This window comes from Schistocerca serialis, chromosome 6, assembly GCF_023864345.2.
Source record: "Schistocerca serialis cubense isolate TAMUIC-IGC-003099 chromosome 6, iqSchSeri2.2, whole genome shotgun sequence".
Lineage (NCBI taxonomy): Eukaryota > Metazoa > Arthropoda > Insecta > Orthoptera > Acrididae > Schistocerca > Schistocerca serialis.
The window spans coordinates 539,680,502-539,700,994 of NC_064643.1; the positions used below are offsets into that span (position 1 = coordinate 539,680,502).

The 20,493-nt window shown below is 39.4% G+C and overlaps 1 protein-coding gene across 1 annotated transcript in view; it reads left to right on the forward strand.

The window, feature by feature from the left end:
- Positions 1-7,044: 7,044 nt before the first annotated feature.
- Positions 7,045-20,493, forward strand: part of LOC126484150 (glutamate receptor ionotropic, kainate glr-3-like) — a 97,723-nt gene continuing 84,274 nt past the window's right edge. The window contains exons 1-2 of the mRNA XM_050107548.1: positions 7,045-7,177; positions 9,569-9,883. Coding sequence (XP_049963505.1) covers positions 9,635-9,883 — 249 coding nt within the window. The 5' untranslated portion in view covers positions 7,045-7,177; positions 9,569-9,634. The remainder of the gene's footprint in view (positions 7,178-9,568; positions 9,884-20,493) is intronic.

Consider the following 20,493-nt stretch of genomic DNA (forward strand, 5'->3'; position numbering starts at 1 on the left):
AGGTCATTTCTTTTTGTGATGTCTGACTCGACGCTTCGTTTTTCGTGAACTCGAAATCAGGAACAATTTGCTTTTATTCATTTTTAACTTTTGTTTCGTCTGTATTTATTTCTTTTACAGCCGCTGCAATGCCAGAAATATCATCTGTACTACTTGAACTTGAATCAGCAACATTTTTGCGCACATGAGCACAAATCTTTTAACTTTAAATACGGCACACGAGCACAATAATTTTTCCTTTAAACACGGAGCGATGAACTAACCAACTCGAATTACTCGACATAACTGTGCTATGAAAGAACGACAATGCAGAATAATTTAAATTCATTGTCACCTGTTTCTCTGTTTTCAGTGAACAGTAGAAGCACACTTGCCGGCTGGAATTCGTCTCTAGAAGAAAACGGGACGGTCCTTTTTATGGCTTCTCTTTCCTGCGTCGCCGGCATTTTAGCTGGGACGCAGAATGTTCTGAATATTCTTGACACTGTCTTTCTAATTTAAAAAGCAAATAATTTTTACAATTTCTTACAGTGAGGTGTGCTGGATAGATTCTTATTCCATTTATTCTTATAACATTTTAGCGGTTTTGTGGGCAGAGAAGACAAAGTTTAAGTAGTCTTGATTGCAGCTGATGTGGTATGTTGTCATTTGTGTGAACACAATCACGCAAATGCACCTTTTGTTCCAAAATAAAATAAAAATAAGCTTTCCTCGAAAAAACTAACTTTGTCAAGAAGTTTAGTACCTATAAAATTTGGAATGCCACTTTCTATTCGATTGCATAGAGTGTAGGCGGCACCACAGTAAATGAGACAAACGAAAGTTGGTTTATTCTTCTTTTTTCGCTAGAAAAAGTAATTAAGTAAATAAATAAATAAAATTTTTAAACTGTTGTGAGGTGTATTTCACACATTATTAGATATTCTGCTATGTTCTTTTCATATAAACATGTGTTTAAAAATGTAAAACATTCCCAGTATCAGCATGTTTTGTTAGATGGGTGTCATTAAATCAAATCTCCGATATTGAAGATCACAGGGTTTTCACATTAATTACAGTAATGAGGGGTTGACCTGATACTTCGCCGTAATTTCTACAAGAAATTTAAGTAGAGTCGGGTTTTACATACTGAGGCCCACACATGTTACAGTATTTAAGAAACTGCTGATTCATTTATCACAGCTTTCCCCGGTATTTTCACGGGGAAAATATGGTAGGGTCAAGTAGAACCCGATAACATTATTGGAATCTAACGCTTCAAACATTGTATTGTAGATTGCCGTCCTGACAGCTTACTTCAAAATATTTTGAACAGTCATGAAGATGATATCAGGCAGAAAACCATTGTTAAATTTCCGTTCAGTCACCAAATAAACTATGTATATTTCCAAGCTTGTATGTCGAATTTCGTTCTTAAGGCTTATTTAAACTAGCAAGTTGTTTAACAATATCAAAAATTTTTGTCGTTTGTAAGCGCAGTTATTTTAAAACGTAAAAAGTTAAAAAGAGTACAGAGCAAAAAATGCCGCCCCCCTTAAGGTGCCGCCCCTAGGCCCGTACCTAGTGGGCCTATATGTAAATCCGCCACTGCATACTTTTAAGTACTTTCGATGGTATTTTGCCGCAATTTATTGTTTAAAATATTTTTCGGTATTCGTCTCGACGACTTCTTTCCTTTTATTTCCATCATTGCTTCTTCGATGTAGAGATTGAACAGTAGGGGCGAAAGACTACATCCCTGTAACGCTTTTAATTCGAGTACTTCGTTCTTAGTCGTCCAGTCTTAGTATTCCCTCTTGTTCCTTGTACATATAGTATATTAGCCGCCTCCCCTTTAGCTTAACCCTGTTTTTCTCGGAATTTCGAACATCTTGCACCGTTTTACACTGTTGAACGCCTTTTCCAGGTTGACAAATCCTATGAATGTGTCTTGATCTTTCTTTAGTCTTGCTTAGATTATCAGCGTCAATGTCAGAAATGCTTCTCTGGTGCCTTTGCCTTCCCTAAAGCCAAAATGTCCGTCATCTAATACATCGTCAAATTTTTTCCCCATGCTTCGGTATATTATTATTGTCAGCAACTTGGATGAACGAGCTATTAAGCTGACCGTGCGATAGTTTTTGCACTTGAAAGCTCTTGCAGTCTTCGGAATTGTGTGAATGGTATTTTTTTGAATGTCAGATGGTATGTCGCCAGATTCGTACATTCTGCACACCAACGTGAGGAGACGTTTTGTTGGCACTTCCCCAAACGATTTTAGAAATTCTGATAGAATGTTGCCTACCCCTTCTGCCTTATTTGATCTTAAGTCCTCCAAAGCTCTTTTAAATTCCGAGTCTAATACTGGATCCCTATTTCTTCTAAATCGAATCCTGTTTCTTCTTCTCTCACATCTAGAAGCCTTCAATGTACTCTTCCCACCTATCCGCCCTTTTCTCTGCATTTAACAGCGCAATTCTGATGCGTTCTTAATGCTATCACCCTCGTTTTTAATTTCACCGGACACTGTTTTGACTTTCCTATATTCTGAGTCAGTCCTTCCGACAGTCATTTCTTTTTCGATTTCTTCACATTTTTCATGCAGTCATTTCGTCTTAGCTTCCCTGCACTTCCTGTTTATTTCATTCCTCAGCGACTTGCATTTCTGAATTACTGAATTTCTCTCAACATTTTTGTACTTCCTTCTTTCATTAATCAACTGACGTATTTCTTCTGTTGCCCATGGTTTCTTCGTTGTTACCTTCTTTTCACCTTCTGTGACTGTCCTTTTTATAGGTGTCCATTCCTCTTCAACTGCAATGCCTACTGAGCTGTTCCCTAGTGTTGTATCTATAGCCTTAGAGAACTTCAAGCATAACTCGTCATTCCTTAGAACTTTCGTATCCCACTTCTTGGCACATTGATCCTTCCTGATTAATACCTTAAAATTCAGCTTACTCTTCATCACTACTACATTGTGATCTGAGTCTATATCTGTGCCTGTGTACGCCATACGATCCAGTATCTGATTTCAGAATCTCTGTCTCACCATGATGTAATCTAATTGAAATCTTCCCTTGTCACCTGGCCTTTTCCAAGTGTACTTCACTATTACATACAGTACATGCAGGTACAGATAGCTCATGTGGCTCTTCGTCACCTTCTAGATCATTATGAAACAACGCTACCTCCACTGCATCTTCTGTGAATTCAAATTGTGTCACCAAGAAATCATCTTTAGCTGTCATTTTCTCACTTCCTATCCTTGGAGTTGTGGAAAAAGCTCCTGGAATATTTTCAAGATGATCCTCGTCATCTGAAATATGGATATCAGAAACATCTCCTGCTGCTAAGAGGTCCAGGATCTCCTTGATGTGGTCTGGATTTGTTTTGTTATATACCCTTCCTGTGATCTACAAACAAAAACCGAGTTTTAGCAAACTTGCATGTATGTTACACATGAAAACATCATAAAATACAAAGATAATTACTGGATACCAGAGATAAAATAATTTATTAGCTAATATATTATGATATGAATCGAAAGAGAAACGCAACAACGTTATAAGACAGTAGTAGGTTGAAAACAATCATTATATCAACGACTTCACTGCAGCTTATTAGGGAAAAAATATTACCCCCGAATCCTGATGTCCAAAATTTTGGACGATGTAATTTAGCTCAATTATGTTCATAATCGCACATCTGTTACGTTAAACGCAATCTTTACAGATGGCTCTTATCTAATATATTTTTTTGAGCACCGGGAAACGAGTATATTGCAGTATTTAACACCTAAATATGACTTACTTGGAGGATTTCGCAACGGGTCCGCCATCTTGATTGCTTTTCGATGTAGTACACAGTTCCAGCAACAGAGGGCAGCAAGATGCATAGAACTTAACGCGAGAGATGTCCAGTAAACAGGCAACTGGGTTTCAATGGTGAATGAAATCGTTTACTGTTATAAAATGTGGATAAAAGTCAATGTCCAATATACTGGACGCCAGGCCTGAAAGGGTTAGGACAATCACCTTACCACCACAAACTAAGCCAACTTTCTAGGTGTAATGCTGAACAAGAATATCACGGACAGACCATGTAGATGCCATGTGTCACTGTGTAAATAGTCTAATATTTGCAATGAATGTTATAAGCAGTATAATAGAAACACCGGTCAAAAAAGTTGTATACATGCATATTTTGTATCTGTGATTAGATATGGTATAATTTTTTAGGCATCAGAGAAAAAAAACTTACAGAGAGTCTTTAGGCTGCAGAAAAAAAATCATTAGAGCCATGGCAGTTGCAGAAAAAAGACAATGCCCTTGATCTTGTGACTGTTCCTGGCCCCTATATCTATGAGACAATTAAGTTTTCTAAACAAAACCCACAAATTTTTGAGGATAACCTGTTTAAGCATGATTATGAAACAAGAAACAAATATCGGTATAAGTTACCAACTCATTGGTAAAACTGCTGGAGAAGAAACCTTACTATAATCCGTTCACCATAAGAATAAACCTGATGTAAACATGGCACTGCATATTCTTCTGAGTTTGTTGGAACCTCATTGGATTTCCGTTTCATATGGGACTGCAGCCAAGCTGTTTCGAGTACTGTCAAGTACGATAATAAGGGTACGTTCAGTGCTGCGCGTAATGTGCACATCAACTTAGCGATAATACGGGACAGCAGCTTTACTGACGCATTTAACTTGGACAGCACTGGCCGGTCAGCTGGTACACCTAGCCTACAGTGATGTGGCCAGCTGCATTTCACACGTAAAAAGAGACGAGCAGAGGAGCAATCCCAGATAGCACAGTAAGCCGGTTTCAAACTTGTTTCCAGCTGTAAAGTTCAAGTATATAAGCTTGATCAAAGCTGGAATATTCAGGCCTGTTAGCTGGATTCAAGCTTGAAACAAACATCAAAGTTGGCAGAGTTCAAGCTATATTTCAAGCTTGACTTATCAAGCTTGGCTCCAGCTGTATCTACACACGTGGAATACAGCCTGGTATTTACAGCTTGTTTTAAGCTATATAAATATTAATCTGAATTTATTGAACCTAATTAATTAAATAAATATCAGAATGGAAATGGTGTGAAAAAATTATGAAGAAGTTTTAATTTATTTGTGCCACGTATTAGAGAGTTAGTTTAAAATGACCTCTTTTTGCACAACAACTTGTAATATGTATTCTTAACTGGTAATCCATTTCACTTTTATCCAGGCTCAATTTTTCTACGTAAAAGAACATGGTATTCCTTTACGTTACGTAATATTTAACATTTGTAACATTAACGTACCGAACTGTTTTCTAGTATAAAACAAACTTGTCAACAAACCACAACCATTAACGCGCGTCACAAAGGTAAAATGGCCGTAAACGTAACTTTACGTTACGTAATATTTAACATTTGTAACATTAACGTACCGAACTGTTTTCTAGTATAAAACAAACTTGTCAACAAACCACAACCATTAACGCGCGTCACAAAGGTAAAATGGCCGTAAACATAGCAAGGCTCAGGAAAGTAAATAAAATAAGATAAAACAGAACTGGAGACAGCCACACTAAAACCAAACTCCGCGCCGTCATGACGTCACACACGACAACACCCTTACGTCACGGCGTATAAACGCTTGTGGCGCTTCCCGTGTACGTCTATGGAAGCTATGCTGCTGTACAGCCTTCCAGGGAAATTACAGTTTATTTCAAGCTTGGGAAAATTATTTTAATTCAAGCTAAATTTTTACAGCTTGATGTAAACTGTGTAACAGGTTGATTTTTCAATCTTGAATTTTCAACTAAACCTAAACTCAATACCCACCTTGAAACAAGCTGTGTAACAGGTTGATTTTTCAATCTTGAATTTTCAACTGAACCTAAACTCAATATCCACCTTGAAATAAGCTTGAGTGCTAGCTGGGATACAGCTTCGAATGTCATTTAATTTTTAAGCAGAATGAAATAATACACTGAAAATGTCCCACAGTAAGCTCCTTAGACGACTAGATGAAAACTGCAACATGTTATCGTTTTTAGCTAACGTACTATTTTAATTAAAAACAAGAACGACAAAAATTCCTGACTTAACCATGGGGTAATTTTTCTGCATAAGCTGTGTGCAACGTAAGAGAGTATTGTAGGATTTCACCGTATGGTTAAATATTGAAGCCCCTGAAGGTATTACTTACAGTCAGTCGGCTGGCAATCTCTTAGCTCCTTCCTTATCCGAATCTGAGAAACACATTTCAGATCTGGAAGTGCACCTGCTATGTTGATAACGAGCCTATCAAAAACAGAGTCCACGAAGCCAACCAGTCGCAGTATTTTCTCTTCTTCTTTTATGATGAGTCATTCTATATCCCGCCAGCATTTGGCAGTGGCATGTGAAAAAGCTGTATGCATTAGTTCCAGCACGTCTGACGGCTTAACAGTTTTCTTACTTCTCGGGCCAAATCCTGCAGCTTGGTTCCAGATCAGTTCTGTTGGGTTCATATAGTAATGGTACAATAGCAAATGTAAAAATGCAGCATTTTTGTGATGCGCTCAATGCTGTGAAAAATAATAATTTTTCATGTTTCTACGATACTTACCGGTATCTACCCGTGTGGTATAAAATGATAGACATGGTCCAAATAAAGAGGATTCCGTTTATCATTTTTTCCTTAAAAATCAAACTGTTATGTATTCTTAATTTAAACAACTTTTATGAACAGTCTTTCATAAAACATTAATAATTAAGAATCTGTATTTGAAATAGAAACAGGAATTTCGGGCCCAATATGTAGTTATAAACAAGAAGACATGCATTATTCATAAAAATGATGATGAGTTTTATAATAACGAGATGTAGGTATTTCAAATTGAACGAGGAAAAGAAATTACTTTGGGGAGATTTGAACCAACTTATGAGTAACCGTATTTAGACCTCATTTCATACCGCTTCTGACTGCGCTACACATTTGATGTGGTTATATTAATAAACTGCAGTAACGGTATATACATCGCTGGGAAAACTTCAATGCCGATTATCTCTGTAAACTTACGAAAAACCTTAAGAAGAGCCTATTTCTCTGCACTGTTTAACCATGTTCCACACGTGTGTTTCACTACGGAACAGACAGGAGCCTTAGCCATTTTCATACTGCGCATTAACAGCACGACAATCAGAATACAACGCTGCAGAGGCTGTGACTGTACACGATTTTTGAAATAAAAACTACGTATCTAAAGCTTGATTAAGATAAACGTTGATGGCTGCTAATACATTTGAATATTTTAAAGTTTCATTTAACATAACTTAGTAATAAGATATCTACTACATAAGCAGGACCTACTTCCAAGACAACGCAAGGGTACGTGTGCTATGACTTGCCGGCCGCTGTGACTGAGCAGTTCTAGGCGCTTCAGTCTGGAACCGCGAGACCACAAAGTTCACAGGTGTGAATCCTGCCTCGGCATGGATGTGTGTGGTGTCCTTAGGTTAGTTAGGTTTAAGTAGTTCTAAGTTCTAGGAGAGTGATGACCTCAGATGTTAAGTCCCATAGTGCTCAGAGCCATTTGAACCATTTTTTTGCTACGGTTTTTGACCAGTCATCGTGTTTGTGTTTGTTTACATCAGGTTTATTCGTATGATGAACAGATTTCTATTCTGTTATATTCCATACTTCTTCATCATTGTTCAGAGAAAAACAAACAAGCAAACAGCCGTGTGAAAAAGTTGGGTAGGTTTCAATGTGTCCTGAAGATAGAGCTTGAAAAGAAACTGGTTGTTCACAAGTCACAACTTTTTACAATGACAGTCACAGATGTAAGAAAATTTGTTTTTGATTTAGCTCAAAGAATGGGAACCCCTGTTAATTTCAATGGAGAAAATGGATTTGCAGGAAAAGACTCACTTGTTGGATTTTGAAGAAGATACCAGAAAATAAGTCTTTGCCAACCACATCCTATGTCACTAGGAAGGGCACAATCTTTTAGTAGGCCTGAGGTTAAAAAATTCTACTCTCTGTTGGCTCCAGCCATAGAGAAAGACAACAGCAACTCAACAAAACTTTATAACATGGATGAATCAGCCATAACAACAGTACAAAGAGCACCTAAGGTCTTTGCTGAATGAGACAATAAACAGTTTAGTGCACTTATGAACATTGTGCGTGATATTCATGGTAGTTCGTGTGTGTTCCATTGGATACTATGTTTCTCCAGGTATAATATTTCCATAGGAGAAAATAAACACCACATTGTAGGATGAAACGCCCCCAGGAACTCTACATCTTTGCAATAAAAGTGGACACATGATGTCAGAGCTCTTTGTAAAGTGGCTGCTAAATTTTATATCTTCAGTTAAACCTATGAGTGATGACAAGGTACTTCTAATCATAGATGGACACAGTAGCCATAAGGGCATTCAGTCTGATGAGCTGGTGAAAAACTCTAAGAGTTTCACAAGCTGCAACAAAATTGCAAATACAAACAGTGATCCAGTTACAGTCAAATGTTTTTTATTCCAGTCTTAGATCACAATATAAAGTCCTTCAATGATGACCAGTTTCAGTCAATAATAACCATCTTCAGATCTGACCTACACCATGTTCTAATGTGATAAAGCCATATTGGCATCATCAAAACATATAAGTACACTGAGCAAAGCATCGTCACGTATAATAAAATATGGTGTAAAATAAGCCACATCATTCACACAGTATTTTTGCAACTGGTGTTACTGTACAAGACATAGTGAAGTGCACTAGCTACCAGAAACATATTTATGGTAGTGACTGAGGAAACTGTGATGGCACAACAATGCACCATGGACAGCCAGCATCCTCGTGTATTACCTCTCATGTGGCAGTATCATGTGTGGGACCAGCTTGGACACTAGCTTGACCTCAGTGCCAGTATCCAGGATATCAAAGAACTGTTACAACAATTGTGAGCCAGCTTGTTTTTGGAGGAGACAATACATTGGCTTCATTTAGATGTTAATTTTAAGACTTTTGCATATTATTGATTTAATGAGCTGTGTGGATTCAGGCCTCACTTTGTCATGTGATGCTGTACTAAGTAAATTAGTTTTAATTAGCTGCTATGCGCCTACTTTGAATTATTAAAAAATGGAGAGTCCAGGATGTACTAATAACAATCTTATGAAAACGATAGACTCCTTCTCACCTATAGAGGAGACACTGGATAACAGATAGGCAGAACGAAAAGACTGCTATACATTCATGCTTTTTGAGAAAAGGCCTGCTTCTAAAACAGAAAACACACATTCACACAAGCATAATTCATACACACATTACAACTGTCTGCCTGTTGTCACCAGAGGCAGTGGTCATGTGTGTATGAATTATGCTTGTCCAAATGTGTGTGTGTGTGTGTGTGTGTGTGTGTGTGTGTGTGTGTGTGTGTGAGTGGTCTCTAGTTCAGAAGACTCTTTTCATTGTGTTTTTCTGTGACTCATTGTCTCCTCTATATAATTGTCATTTTAAATTATTATTTCTTTGTTACTCACATAGTACCTAAAAAGACCAAATTGTTAATCAAGAAAACTGAGCAGTTTTTTTTTCTTTCAGAATATTACCAGTGAGCTATTCTCTGCTTCCCATCATTGGCTTATATTCCATAAACACGGCTGCAGTATGGAGAAATACATACAAGTAGTTAGTGTTTCTGGAATCGATAGTGAGATTACAGTAGTGGAGCGGACTGATGAAAGTAAGTTCCAGTTCTCAGAGGTTTATAACATAATAAGGGGAAAAATGCAGACAATACTTCTTGGAAACTGGACAAATCAGAAGACAGCCATGGACTTACTGCCTAAGCATTATAAATTCAGTACCAATAGACGTGGAAATCTTTATCTGAACCCACTCAGAATTGTGCTTGCGGTAAGAATGCAGATATCTGATGTATTATACTGTGTATGTATTGGTACTGCAACACCTTTAATTCCAGTTATTTTTCTGTAATCAAGAAAACTTATGCACATTAACATCAATTGGAGTAAATGAATCATATTCAGTGTCCAATATTTCATATTATGTGAGAGCATTTAATGCTTTGTTACCACATGCGCAGTATGCTACAACACCAAAGCCTATCCATGTCAAATTAGAGAACAGTTGTAAAGCACCATCTGATTTTCATAGTATCTGTCATATGTCCAGTAGCAAAGAAATAATTATAATAAAACTATTAAAGTTATACAGTTTGGAAGGTGAGCAGTTTTCCTACTTCACAGATTGCCACTCACAAGTGATGAAGAGTTCAGTGGCACAATTACTCATATGAACTGCAAAGTTATTACAACTCAACTAAATAAAGAACTGACTAATAGTCATTGGCAGCTCTAACCAGTCATCAAATCAAGTAATCAAGCATGGCATAAACACTGTCCATATTCACACAAAGCATCACAGTTCATATACAGTATTGTCCTGTAATAAATCCCTATACTGAAGTTCCCTGCAATAGCTCATTTAGTTCAGTTGTTAACTAAAGTTACTATGCTCAACAATACATTGTTCAAGCAACAATAACAGTTTAGGCTTCCTACCAAACATAACAAAGTTACTCAGAATTTTCATTAGCATGAGTAACAAAAATTGCTTGAAAGCTTTTAGACATTAACACTGATCCGTTTCCATGGACATAAGTACATGTATTTTGGAAAAAACTGCATATAGCTATAACAAGAGCCAATATCAGGAGCATAGGAGTTACATGCTTGTTAGCTTGCCCAGAACTGACATATGACTATTTAACACTAGAAAGACAGAAGGGTTCAAAATGATTCCTGTCATACCTTTCTCTTCAACATCATATCCATTTTTTTTACTTTGTTCATGAAATCATATGACTACTGCTTATTTTTTCTCATCTTTGTGGCGCTGTATTAGGATTTACAAAATATTATTTAGGCCATTTCATTCACTATACTCAGAATGGCAGAAGAGGTCAATCCAATACCACTGTAGTTTCTCTTGTGAACATATGTAAATAATTCCACAATGAGTGGCAAATTGTTGCATCTTGGCATATGCATATTCCAATTTACTAATTTGTATTGTGTAATTCAAGTCATATTCTTCATCCATGAAAGACGTTTTTGAACATGTCTTGTCAGCACGGGCATTCTGATGAAGAAAGCTACTTCTCTTAGAGAACTAATTTTTGGGTAGAAAAAAGACTGCTGCTCTTGGTGTTGATGTTTCATGTGTACTGTAGTTGTCCTTAAAGAGTTTCCCTATAAAAGTAACATCTCAGTGATTTTTACTTGTTGCTGGTCTGGAAATGACACCTGTGGTAACCTTTTGTGTTTTGGCCATAACCAACAAAATATCCCTTTTCTGACATTCAATTCCAGTTTTGCCTCATCTATTTTGGAACATGGATGTAAATTGTTTCACCAAAAGTTCTGAGGGTTTTTAAGCTTTGTTTCTTTTCTAGCCACAGGTCACATGGCACAACTCCCCTTTCTTTACTTGTTCCTGTTCAGCTGAGTGTCAATAATGCATAATTCACAGCTTGTGCCAACATTTCAGCTGGCAGTCCACTTGTATGCATACAAGTCCTGGCTAATGTGACAACAGTTCTATTTTCTATTTCAGTAACGCCTTTCTGTTGTGGACTGTATGATGTTTACTGATGCAAAATTCCACATTGGCTGGTTGGATTATTAACTTCTTGATTAAAAAATTCTAATCTATTACCTGTCCTTAATGTCTTTGTGCCTCTGACCCTTTTTTCTCACTCAGTTTAAAGAAATTTCTCAAACATTCAGCTGTGTCTGACTTATTCTTGATGAGGTACACCACTTTCCAGTCACTATTGAGACACCCTGCTAAACTCGCAGAACAGGACAGGTAGTTGGAATTGTGGAAAGGGGCTAAAATGAGTGGCTGTCAGTTACACTCGAACATATAGAACTTTATTCATTTGACCAAACATTACAGTACAAATTCTTGAACTTAGTTATCGGCTGAATACACCACACTATCTTATACTTTAAGGGCACAACCACTTTAAAAAAAAGAATATTTAAAAGGCAGAAAAGGCCTCACATTAAGTAAGTTCTATAATTTGGCTGAAGGTCCAAAAATCTAATACTTGAAAAGCAACATCCTTAATTTAAAGACGGCTGAAGGCCGATGATTTAAGACTTGAGATAAAATTAAATAAAAAAGCACAAGGCAGAAGGCCTTATCTTCAATTAGGCTGAAGGCCACAACAGTCTGATGCTAGAAACACAAAGATCCTGAATTTAAAAATGGCTGTAGTCCCCATGACTTAAAACTCAAGGTAAAGTAAATTTAAACAACAAAACCTTATCTTAAACTAGGCTGAAGGTCCCAAACAATCTAACACTTGACAAGCAAGGAACTTAAATTTTAAAGCGGCTGAAGGCCCATGACTTAAAACACCACTACAAACAATTCAACATTAATTCAAAACCATCAACCGTGAGCCATACAAATACACACAAAAAAAAAAAAAAAATAAGAAAAGGCAGTGCAGCTAACGGCATTCAGAAGTTTCGGGGGTCAGCCAGCACTTGAAATACTAAAAGCAACAACACGGTGAGGAAAGGGCACTGCCTAAATTTGTGTCAATGGCCACGGCACGTAACCAAAACGTAATGGCCACAAGACAGAAAATTCCGCTGGTGCACTTCAATTGCAAAAAACCAAATACAGCTAGACTCCACTGGATGGTGGCTAAACCTTCACCAACTCAAACACACATGTTGTTGCTTGAGAGAATGTCCTAACAGCCAACAACGAGAACCAAACGGTACAATGTGAACAGTCTCGACTTGCTAGTAAATTGAATCCAAATTCAACTTTCGTGTCCAGGGTCGATGATCCACGGACCTCATAGCAATGGGAACAGCCCCAAACACTCTGGCACTGTGTAGAGACCACCAGCGGCCACTTCCAATCTACGGCCCGTGGAGATTTCCTCACTGCTCCACGCCAACCAACTTACTGCTAGCACACAGCACAGCCGGAAACTATAAACACCAGACCAAAGATAGTAGAAGGTGCAAATATCATACACACTACTGCTGCCTCTCACAGAGAGAGCGAACAACAGCATAATCGCAATAACTGCAGGAAACCTAACACAGAATAGGAACCAAGGTTTAAACCAATGCATACATGAGTCCAACATGGCTCAACCTCAACCCCTCAAACTTAACAGGAAGGGGGGTGATTCAAGCCCTGAGGTACCTGAACTTAACTTGGCTAAGGTGAACCCGATACTGCCTACCTGAAGTGTTTTCCTTGAGCAATATGTTTACCGGGCCTAATATACACACAGTAGTGCACGGCCCCACAAAACAAGGAGTAAATTTACTAAAATTGCCACCAGGTACATGCCTCCCCGGGAAGTTGTGGACATAAACTTGATCCCCTGGCCTGCCCTAAAAAGGTTCCCTGATTACAATTAAAATGCTCAGCTTGTTTATTATGGGCTCTGAGTATACTGCGCCTGGCCCAGTTCGTTCTCCTAGATAGCACAAGGACTAACATCGGCAGGAATAAGATCCTGAATTCCCCACAAGTTTGACAGAGGGGAATTTACCGGATAGGAAAGGACCAAGGATGCAGGCGTAGCTTGCAAGGCTTCATGACTGGCGGTAGTAAAGGCAAAACTAGGCCAGGGAAGACTGGAGCCCCATTTATTAAGGGTTTGCTGATAATAACTAATCAATGTGGACTTAAGGTTTTGGTTAATTCTCTCTGCAAAGGAACACTGGGGATAATATGGGGTTGGTGGTGATATGCTTGAGACCATTCTGAAAACAGAAGGGTCTGAAAGGACCCGAAAGAAATGCAGGAGCATTATCACTAACAAGCTGCTTGGGTGGCCCAAAAGCACTGAAGACATTAGTTAAATGATAAATACTGGTGTCAGCGGTAACGTTACAGCTCGGGAGGAGCCAAATAAATCTGGAAAATGCATCGATAACAACTAGCACATATCGATGGTCCTTCTTAGTACGAGGTAACAGACCTAAATAATCAATGTAGGACTTGTCCATAGGACAGGACTCTCGTTCAGAACTCAACCACCCCTGCTGAAGAGCATTCTTGGGTTTGGCTACATTTCACAAGCGGCATTGCTATATCATCTCCCTCACATCCTGGTCCATGGAGGGCCAAGTCAAATGCTCCTTGATTTTCTGAAGAGTCTTATAAGTACCTAAATGGCCACCCACCAACAAATCATGAAAATAACAAAAAACTGGGCACACCAAGGTTGCAGGCAAACAGATCTTGGGCTTCTTAGCCTCGCCCACCCTCTTACAGAAAATCCCACTCTTAAGAACATACTCATCCAACAGCTCTCCTGCCATCACACATTGCTTAATGGGGTCCTGATCCTGATGGTGAGCAACATCTGCAAACAAGACGGGAATTTCACCCAACACCATACAATTAAGATTGTCTCCCTCTACTGCCATCTTCCCTCACTAGGTGTAGTTTTGGCGAACATCCGGCTGAGAACATCCGCACGGATATTTTCAGAGTCCTTGACATGTTTGACTTCAGACTGAAATACCAAAATGCATACTGTCCACCTGGCAATACTGCCAGTTTTGCTTGGCCTAGCCAACACCCAGCTCAAAGCCTGATTGTCAGTTTCTAATTGGAATACCCGATGTTCAAGGTAGAAGCAGTACTTCTGTAACACAAATAAAACAGCCAAGGCCTCACACTCATAGACAGAGTACTTAAGTTTGGCATCAGTTAAACGACAAGATGTTTAGGCTAATGGCTGTTTCTGCCCCTCAAGCTCCTGGAGGAGAACGGCAGAAATACCAGCATTAGAAGTGTCAGTTTGAACAACAAACTTTTTATTAAAATTTGGTACCCCAAGTACCGGAGGATTGGCTATCCCTGCTTTAATATTCTCAAACGGAGCCTCCTGGGTGGCTCCCCATTCAAAGTGTGCACCCTTCTGGTGTAGCTGATTTAAGGGTGCCATCAACAGCAAAATTGGGAATTAAACGCCTAAAGTAATTTACCATGCCTCTGAATTTAGCAATTTCCCGCTTATCAGTAGGTGGAGGCAATACCTGTAAGGCATTCATTCACTCTCAGTCAGTTCGAATACTCTGATCTGACACTGTATGACCTATAAAAGATACCTACTGCTTGGCTAGTGTGATCTTAGTGGGCTTAACTGTTAGCCTGGCTCACTGTAATCTCAAAAGAACTTGCTGGATATGCTCCAAATGATCCTCAAATGAACAGCTATAGATAATCAAGTCATCCAAATAATTATACACATAGACTAACTTCAAGTCACCAAGGATATTATCCAACAAATGAGTAAGCACAGCCACTCTGCTTGCTAGCCCAAAAGGGACTCTGTTAAATTCAAACAAGTTCCAATCAGTACGAAATGCGGTAACATGTTTACGTTCTTCATCCAATGGAATCTGATAAGAGGTCTGATTCAAATCAAGGACCGTAAACAAATTAGCGCTGGCAAACCACGCAAAAGAATTATGCAGATCAAGTAGGGGTACTGATTCAAGTACAACCTTAGCATTTAAACGGCAGTAGTCAACCACAGGTCTGAAATCGCGCCCCTGATCTTTAGGTACAAGAAATATTGGGGAAGCATAAGAAGAAGTAGAGGGCCTAATCACTCCTTGTTGGAGAATTTGAGATATTTTAGCTTTGAGTATCTTCACCTTAGGGGGTGAGAGGCGGTATGGGGATTACCTAACCGGAATATCATCGGACAGATGGATATGATATTCAAGAACGTTAGTAACACCCAGGTTATCACTAAGGAGCTGGTGAAAACTGTGCAACAACTCATGTAACTGAGAAGCCTGATGGGGCAAGGAATGGGCCATATCAAACTCGTTAGCTGCAACCTTAACAGCCAACGCCCTGACAGTTTGATGCACACTAGGTTTAGCGCACTTGCAAAGGCCAAACTTCTCTTGAGGAGTGAACTTAAAGGAAAAGGTGTGTCCAGAATAATCAAAGACCAAGCCGGTTTTATTTATGAAATCACACCCCAAAATTAGATTAACAGGCAGTTCCTTAACCAAGGCTAAAGGCATAGGCCAGGAAAAATCACTGACCGAAACATTCCCCTGGACCCAACCCTACAGAGGTAACACCTGGCCATTGGCCAGCTGACATCTCTGCACTGGCGAAGGGACAGAACCAAGTTTCATAAGATGTCCAAATTCCAAAAACCACTCGAAACATCCAAAAGAGCACAAACTGTCTCACCACCCACCTGAGAACAAACGTAAGGCAAGGGGCGTGATGAGGGAGCGACCACTCGAGTACGCCAAGGCCTAAAAGTTTGAACCCGAGTTCGTGGCCCAACACAGTGTCATCTATTGGCTCTAGGTGCACAAGGCTGAACACAATAGTGTACCAAATGAGCCATACTGCTGCATCTGAAACAACGCTGGGGTTCCCTTTTTATAACTTCAGCGGATGCAGATAATCTGTAGTCGGTGCCGATCTCCCACCCCTTAACCTCATGACGTACATGGTTCTCAAATTGTAGTGCGGATGCTGCTACGAGCACATCATGGAACTCTTCCCAAGTTGTAGGCTGCTTACGGAAGTCAAAATGTGACTTATCCGCCACACGCATTCTCCTTAGAATGATTAATTCTTGTTCAGGAAAATCAATCAGCAAGGCCAAAGAGGCTGTCTGAACTCTATTGCCATACTGATGTAACTGCTCCTCACCCCGCTGCACTTCCCAAATGTAACGACACTCAAGCTGTTTACGAACCCCAGTGGTTAACCTTTGCCTAATTATGAGCTCTCTTAACTGCTCCAAGGAAAACCCTTCCACCATGGCTCATGAGAGGAGGTTCTACAACTCACCTCTAGCTGTCGGGTACAACAACGACAGAATTACTTGGTGTGCAACGCGACAGGCAGCTGCGTGTTGTTCTAGGTAACCAATAACCACAATAATCTTTGTACCTGATCTAGTCGCTCCACAACCAATTCAGTAATATCGTGAAAGAAATAGGCCAGAGGATCAGGCGACATGGTAAACACAGCATCTAACCTGACAGAGCGTGGAACAGTGCCAGCCCCAGGTTGGTTCTCACCCTCTTGCTGATAGTGCAAGTCACTATCTTAAAGTTTCCTCCCATCCAGCTACAAACACATACGCTTAAACTGTAGTGTGCTCACCAAAGTTTCCAACTCAATGGTCAGTTTTTTGTGATGATCCTCCAAATCTAACAAGCTTAAATCTGCTACCCGATTAGTTAAATGCATCAACTGTGCCCGCACCTGATCCAGCTGACTGTCACTCAGTTGGGTTCCCTCCAAAAGACAAATAGTGTCCTCAAGGCCTTTAATAGCCTCAAACAAAAATTCAATTTCCGCTTCTGTCTCACCCACCACCACTGACGTGACCTCAACCGGCTGAAGCACGGCAGCATGCAAACGGGCTACCAATCCCGGAACACTTCCTTCAACCGGTTGGTGCCTTATTGCCAACTCATAAACAAGGTAGTCTTTTCTGAGCAGGCCAATCCCTGGACACTGTCTGATTGCCATTACGATAAGCACCTGAAACAAGTAACAGCCAAAACAATATGGTATCACCAAACAGAAACAGAAACAAGAGTGAAGCTGACAGCAACTAGAATAGCAAACACATGCATAACCACGCTCTGCTACCAGTGAGACGCCTTGCCAAACCTGCAGGACAGGACAGGTAGTTGGACTTGTGGAAAGGGGCCAAAATGAGCAGCTGTCAGTTACACTTGAACACATATAACTTTATTTATTTGACCAACATTATAGCACAAATTCTTGAACTTAGTTATGGGCTGAATATGCAACACTATCTTATACCCTAAGGGCACAACCACTTTAATTTAAAAAAATGGCTAAAGGCCATTAACTCAAAATTGAGACACCAAAAAGAATATTTAGAAGCCAGAAGGCCTCATGTTAAGTAAGTTCTATAATTTGACTGAAGGCCCAAAAATCTAACACTTGAAAAGCAACAACCTTAATTTAAAGACAGCTGAAGGCTGATGATTTGAGACTCAAGGTAAAATTAAATAAAAAAACACAAGGCAGAAGGCCTTATCTTCAATTATGCTGAAGGTCCCAAACAGCCTGATTCTTAATTTAAAAACAGCTGAAGGCCTCATGACTTAAAACTCAAGCTAAAATAAATTTAAACAACAAAGCCTTATCTTAAATTAGGCTGAAGGCTCCAGACAATCTAACACTTGAAAAGCAAGGAACTTTAATTTTAAAGCGGTTGAAGGCCCATGACTTAAAACACACTAAAAACAATTCAACTTTAATTCAAGACCATCACCTATGGGCCACACAAATACACATAACAGAAAATAAGAAAAGGCAGTGCAGCTAATGGTGCTCAGAAATTTCAGGGGTCGGCCAGCACTTGAAATACAAATGTTCACTTAGGTGAGACAGGCAATCGGCCCAACCATTCTCTGTCTGACAACAACCCAACCAACAGACACTCAACAGACCCACCGACAAGGTAACTTGCACTCCACTTGACCAGCACACAACTGGGAGTTCAATGCAACCGTAAAAGGCAAGGACACCCATAACCAAGCATACATTAAGCTGTCGAACTACACACCGTGCTGGACAGCGACAACACAATGAGGAAAGGACACTGCCTAAATTTATGTCAATGGCCAAGGCAGGTAACTGGAACGTTAACAGCCACAAGGCAGAAAATTCCACCGGTGCACTTCAATTGCAAATAACCAAATACAGTTAGACTCCACCGGACAGTGGCTAAACCTTCACCAACTCAAACACACACGTTGTTGCTTGCTTGAATGTCCCAACAGCCAACAACGAGAACCAAATGGTACAATGTGAACAGTCTCAACTTGCTGGTAAATTAAATCCAAACTCAACTTTCATGTCAAGGGTCAGTGAGCCATGGACCTCATAGCAATGGGAACAGCCCCAAACACTCAGACACTGTGTAGAGACCACCAGCAGGCATGGCCAATCTATGCCTCACAGAGATTTCCTCACTGCTCCGCTCCAACTGACCGACTGCTAGCACACAGCACAGCCAGAAACTATAAGCATCAGACCAAAGATAGCAGAAAGTGCGAATATCGATACACACTGCTGTTGTCTCTCACAGAGAGAGCGAAGAACAGCATAATCGCAATAGCTGCGGGAAACCAAACACAGAATAGAAACCAAGGTTTAAACCAACGCATACATGAGCCCAACGTGGCTCAGCTATAGTCATCTTTCAACAGCAAGAAATATTTTTCACCACCCAGAGAGTCTTATTGCATTATACTACAAATCTTCATGTACAAGCTCAACTATTTGTTTTGATTTTGTATTACTGGATGCTAATGACAGTTTACATACCTTACCAGTAATATAGTCCTCACACTTTAACTTCTGATCTTGAAAATTTATGTTGGCGCTTGACAAAACCTTTTTAAGGTGCATGATATTCTGATGTGCCATCCTTTTGTGCCACAAAAAATAGGTTCACAAGTAGCAACATTTCCACAACATACACAATTTAATGCAACCTTAAATTTAATTTTAAATAGTTTGTCATGTCTCTCTACTACAGCAACAATACTTTCATTTTTTAAAAATTTACACATCCTATTGTCAGACTGATGTGCCATACCTTTTTTGAGGGCTGTGCCCTAGGAGAACAGATTGTCCATTAACTCCAAAATGTGCGAAACCTTGCTGATGTGCCTCTCCTTTCATTCCTTTCCAGTGTAAGCCAGACTATTACTGTCTCCAGATACAACAGCAGAAAATATTTTCCATCATCATTATGAACAGGTCTCACCTACGGATATTCTGCATAAGTTGTGAATGAAGAATATTGATTGGAGCTGCAGTCAGCTGCTCCTGAATCCATACATACATTGGTTGTCCAATTGTATTGGAATCAGGTGTACTGAATGTTGCTTCTCCAATGAAAGCTTCTTCATTGGGTGAATATTGGTTTGCAGTTGTGGTTTTTCACTTTTTACAATCACAGATCCAGTGATCTGTCTTGTGACAATAGTGACAAGTGCTTGATTTTGCAAAATGTTTGTGTTTTTTACTATCATTTTTATGTGAGCTATTGCTTGCTGCATACGCTGAACTTTATCACTTATGTTCATTCATTTTCCTCAGTGGAAAGGCTGGAGATCAGATTGCTAACTGTTTTTTTCCTTATTTGCACAGATTCCCATGCACTGACAAAATATTTGCATGCTACTGGTAGAGTTATCAGAATTTTTGTAACAGGCACCTGCTTGGGTATTTGCCCACCTAAAATCTGCAAGTGAAGGGCAAGATCTTCAATTCTAGCAATATGAGTCACTATATCAAACTGTTCAACCTGACAACTATCAATACCTCTCTGACTACACAGTTCTTACAACACTTCTGCCTATTGCATTCTGTTTCACACAATACATTTAATAAAACTATTTGAAATATCA